This window comes from Oryx dammah, unplaced genomic scaffold, assembly GCF_014754425.2.
Source record: "Oryx dammah isolate SB20612 unplaced genomic scaffold, SCBI_Odam_1.1 HiC_scaffold_119, whole genome shotgun sequence".
NCBI lineage: Eukaryota > Metazoa > Chordata > Mammalia > Artiodactyla > Bovidae > Oryx > Oryx dammah.
In genome coordinates, this window is record NW_024070295.1 from 4283 (window position 1) to 8969 (window position 4687).

Here is a 4687-nt window from a genome sequence, read left to right on the forward strand (position 1 = left end):
TGAATTGCCTCAGAGTGGGGATAAAGCTGAGGGAGTGAGGTCAATCCCAGTCTGTCCCCCAAATCTGCCTGCCAAGAACGTTTGATGGAGTAGTCGAGGCAGAGATGCTACAGAACAAAACTATGACGATCCCTTTGTCTTCTGGCCACTTAGGGAGAAGTACGCCGACCACTCATCACCGAGTGCGGGATTCCTCTGCCCATTCTCCCATTGGGTCATAAGACTTGTGGTGGAAGGAAGGCTGGCAAACGTTTTCAGCACGTGCTAGGCGCCCAGCGCCCTCAGTACCCCGCCCCCTCCCACCCGCTTCCCGCTCCACCCACTTTGTACACAGTCAGGGCTCAGGGCTGTGACTCTAACTGGAAACGGGAGGTGGGACAGGAGGAGGTGGGACGAGAGGCTTGACAGAGGTACACTCGCAGCATGACCTTCAACCGCCCACTCGCCAACTGCGGGCATGGCCTTTGGGCTTGGCAGCAAACCAGAGGAGGCCCTCGACCCCATTGGTTACACCTCGAGGGGGCGGGCAAACAAGGCGCGTGCTGGTTGGCGGAAACCGGACCAATGAGGAGGCGGCAGCGCTTGCACGCTGAAAGCCTCGCGTCGTTTGCGACGATCGCCTGCGTGCGGTGCCTGTGGTGCTTGACGGCACGCTCCAGACGCCGCCCGCCTCACGTGCACTGACCGCCATCACCGCCGCCACCGCGACCCGGTTGATAAATCGCCGCCGCCCCACGTCCGGCAGCCACCCAGATCGCGACATGAGCTCCCCAGATGATGAGGTGTTTATTTGGGGAGCGGGTTCTGGCTCAGAGTGCGGGGAGCAGACCAGCGGCCCTGAGGCCGGCTCCACAGCCCCGCGGGGACCCGGCCCCGGCCCCGGCCCCGGCCCCGGCCCCGACCCCGGCCCCGGCCCCGACCCCGGCCCCGAGCCGGGGGCACCGCGAAGCGCCGAGGGTGAGGGCGGGGATGGCTTCCCAGACCCTGAGGGCTTCGAGTTGGAGCGGGCGGTGCTGGAAGCGGGAGGGCCGGCGCTGTTGGGCCGCGAAGGCCGGCCTGGCTCCCCGGCCGACAACACGGGGTATGCCATGCAGCTGCCTGACGAGTTGGTGGCGGCCGTCCTGCAGCAGCTGACCGACCTGGACTTGCTGGGCGTCCACAGACACATGTCCCCAGAGAGGTACGCGGTCGGCGAAGTGTCTGCCTTGCGGGACCTCGAGGCGCGTCCCAGCAGTCGAGGCGCGGCCGCCCGGAGGTGTGGGGAAGCGGCACAGGCTGAGGCCCGCTCTCTCTGCGTCGGCGGGCCCAAGGCGGGCTGGGCCTGGGGGAACCCTAAGAGAGGCACTAAGAGTAGGTTGAACACGGCTGTGGGTCGCCAGTGGCCCCCCTCAGGAAGCCCAGCCGGGCTGCTCTCTGACTCCAAGTCCTCTGATGAGTGCAGTGAGATACAGCCTATGAGGGTGGGCATTTATCCCAAAGACGGAGGCCAGGCCAAGCTGAACAGCCCCAAGGATCCCGGGGACACACCCAGACACTCGAATGTCCAAGGCAGGGAGAATCTCCTTAACGTGCCAGGCACTTGCCTGTCCTCAGCTCCGCGAGGATTGATTTCGGTTGTGGAAAGGCAGGGCAGGCAGGGCGTTGCAGACCAGGAGGACATCTCAGCCCCTAAGAAAATGCAGAGCGTGCTCCGGGGGAAGGGGGGCAGCCTGCCCAGCTCCCCGGGGGTAGCAGCAGCAGCAGCAGCTACTGCAGCTGCCACTACAGGCAGGCTGCCTCGGCCCAGTCCTTGGAGGAAGAGGGTCCAGGAGAAGAAATCCCTTGAGGGCGTCTCCAAACCTGCCCTGGGGAGAACCTTCCCTTCCTGGGGGCAGGGAATCTCGGCCACTCCCCTGGATCCGGCCACCTTCCCCCCAGTCTGCGGCCTCCCGCTGCTTGGGAGGTCCAAGAAGTATGCCTTGGTCCCTTGGGGAGCCAAAGAGTCCAAGCACACCAGCGCTGGGAAGAAATCCGTGGCTAGGCGGGCCCGGGAGTCGGTGGCAGCAGTGCCGGTGTCGGGAGAAGACAACGAGCCAAATAGAGACCCAGTCACAAAGGGCCAAGTGAGTAGGCCAGGCCCCTCCTCTCTCCCCACTCTTCCCCCTCCCACCCTCCCCAGGACACATGTCTTCACCCCGTGCTCCCCCTCTCCGTCCCTCAGGGGTCGTCATTGGGTGGCCCTCGGTCAGTGGGTCATTAGGATGCCAGATTGGGGTCCTCTTCCTAGGGACAGACATGAAGGTAGCACTTTGGGTGTGCTGGGCTCGGTTCTCCACCCTTGGCCTCTTTCCAGCCTCCTCCACGAGGCTGGGGCTGGCGTGGAAAGGAGGGCTGGTAGCTGAATTGATTTGAGGGGACCCCTTGAAAGCGTCACAGAGCTTCAGTGTTTAGGCGCATCACTTTCCTGAATCCTACTTCCTAGCTGTTCCCAAAACCTTCCTTGCAGGGGCCCCAGGCTTTCTCAGTGCCACACTGTTGTCCCCAGCTCAGCCCTGCCTGCTGGCCTGGGGCTGACTGACGGAGAATGTGCTAAGGAGATCAGCCTTTCAGTTGTCTTCCCAATTCCCTGCCTCAGCTCGGTCTTGCATCATACGAGCTCTCACACACAGACATGGGCATATAAATGCACTGGTACACACACGCGCGTGCACACACACGCACACACACACACGCACACATCCGTACAGCAGATCACTGAGAAATCTTTGTTTTTAGCTGACCACTGACAGGCCGTGGCCATCTTGTTCACGGGTGCGTCATGGAGAACCCAGCAGCGCCACCCTCAGCATCAGAGGCGGGCAGGATTCAGGAAACTCAGAGCCTGCGGCCATGAACAAGGGAGAAGTCGTGCCCAGAGGGCCTGGCCCCTCAGGTGAGTGTCCTGGGTTTTGATATTGGGGGGGGGGTGGAGACCAGGGGTGAGGGCAGAAACCTCTGTCTCTGATTCTCTCTCTGTCTCCTGGGGGCTCAGCCTTGCTCTCAGGCTGCTTCTCCCATGGGAAACAGGGTGTCAACAGGGCTGGCCCTGGCCCCATCACCTTCTATGTGGGATTTGTTTGGCAGGGGTGATTGGCGGCAGTACCCCAACAGCTACTCTGGGCGTAGACCTGCAGGCTAATAGCCTTTTCTGTGAAGTGCTGTTCGCCCACATTGCTCTCCCAGGTGTTGGCTGTGGCTGCCGCTCTGGGAGGCTCGAACCCAGAACCACAGTCTTTGGCGACCATCGTGGTGAAATGGCTGCCCCTGAGGAACAGGAGGGGCAGGCCCAGAGAGAAGGTTTGGGCTGCCTGCCGGGCAGAGCAGGGGAGGCTTGATGCTAGCAGAGGGTGGTACTGCCTCACCTCACGTTAGACCCTGCTTGGCCCTTTCCACCTCACTGGGAGCCTGGGAAGCTGGATTGTGTGTCCTTTCCCTGTCAGGTGACCAGAAACCAGCTGACCGTCCCCCAAGACCGAAAAGGCAGCAGCAGCCACCCGGAAGGCAGGGCTGTCCTCAGGTAATGCTTCTTCTGACTCCTGGAAGTGCACACCCAAACCCCATGGTGGGATCTGGGTCCAAGTGCAACTGACATGTGTGGGCCCCCTCCCCCGCCCCGTCCCCATCCCACACCCCAGGGAGGGAGCCCAGCTCCTTTCCACTGAGGAAAGTCTTTGCCTTGGCAGTCTGGACACCTGGCTTTGGGATGGAGGGCCCGGGGAAGAGGAGAGGAGGAGAGGGGAGGCGGGTGTATACTAACCTTTTCTCTTCCTCCTGTGTCTGCTGGCCTAGTGTGTAGTGCTACAGAGAGAAATAGACAACCTTAAGGAGCAACTAGGTATGAGGAACCAGGGACAGAGAGCAGCGGGTTCTTAGTGCAGAAGCAGGGTGGGCCCTTGGGGTGGGGTGGGGTGGGCTGCAGGTGCAGGGGCCCTCGTAGGGATCAGCATTCCTGTGGGGAGGAGAACCTAGCAAGCCTGTCCCTGGAGCGTGAGGTGCATGTTCAGCTGGGCATGCGGACAAGTAACAAAGTACTGTGTGGACTGCGTGCACACTCTGCCAGCCATTCGAGTCCTGAGAGCTCCTTCTGATAGGACTTGTAGAGATGCCTTGTTGATCTGGTGTGGCCTCTAAGGTTCTTGTTGGATATTTTGCGAGACAATTTTTGAATGGTTTGGGCGTGGCCCCGAGCTTGAGAGCTGCTGGCACATTTTGTTTCCTTTTACGAAATGGCTCCACATTTAATTCCGGTAGTGGGGAGTGATCAGGCCCAGAGCTCTTTGCATCTGGGCTGGGGGTATGTGGGTTTCAGGTTGTAGGGCTAGGTGGTTCCCCACGGGGACAGGGGGACAGGCTTCTGTGTCCGTCTGTCTGGAGCACCTGTTGATGCCTCTCCCTGTTGCAGCCTCCATGCAGTACCTGGCTGAGAAGTTCCAGATCCTCTGAAGTGAGTGTTACACATTCCATACCCCTTCCCACAACGTTGGCTATTGAGCAGGGCTGTGGACTGGCCCTGGCTTGAGGCTCTTCCCTGACTCTGCTGTTTCACAGGTTGAGCCCAGTGTCTTCCTGCAAGAGGAGCAGCTGTTACCTCCGGGGCTGGCGAGCTGTGGCCAAGCTTGTTGCCTCTTGTTCTACCTCCACCAGGGCATCCTCTGCCCCTTGTTTTGCC

The 4687-nt window shown here is 61.0% G+C and overlaps 1 protein-coding gene across 1 annotated transcript; it reads left to right on the forward strand.

Moving 5' to 3' along the window:
* Positions 1–761: 761 nt before the first annotated feature.
* LOC120859177 (uncharacterized protein CXorf49 homolog) lies at positions 762–4461 on the forward strand. The gene is made up of 5 exons (XM_040235376.1): positions 762–2102; positions 2755–2911; positions 3459–3535; positions 3808–3853; positions 4421–4461. The coding sequence occupies exons 1-5, from the start codon at positions 762–764 to the stop codon at positions 4459–4461; spliced, it is 1662 nt and encodes a 553-aa protein (XP_040091310.1).
* The last annotated feature ends 226 nt before the right edge of the window (positions 4462–4687 follow it).

Excerpts from the sequence above, each read along its gene's own strand:
- LOC120859177 (XM_040235376.1), top strand. The coding sequence starts at position 762 with ATGAGCTCCCCAGATGATGAGGTGTTTATTTGGGGAGCGGGTTCTGGC. Across the intron at positions 2,103-2,754 it reads ACCCAGTCACAAAGGGCCAA|CTGACCACTGACAGGCCGTG; the intron begins GTGAGTAGGCCA and ends CTTTGTTTTTAG. Across the intron at positions 2,912-3,458 it reads CAGAGGGCCTGGCCCCTCAG|GTGACCAGAAACCAGCTGAC; the intron begins GTGAGTGTCCTG and ends TTTCCCTGTCAG.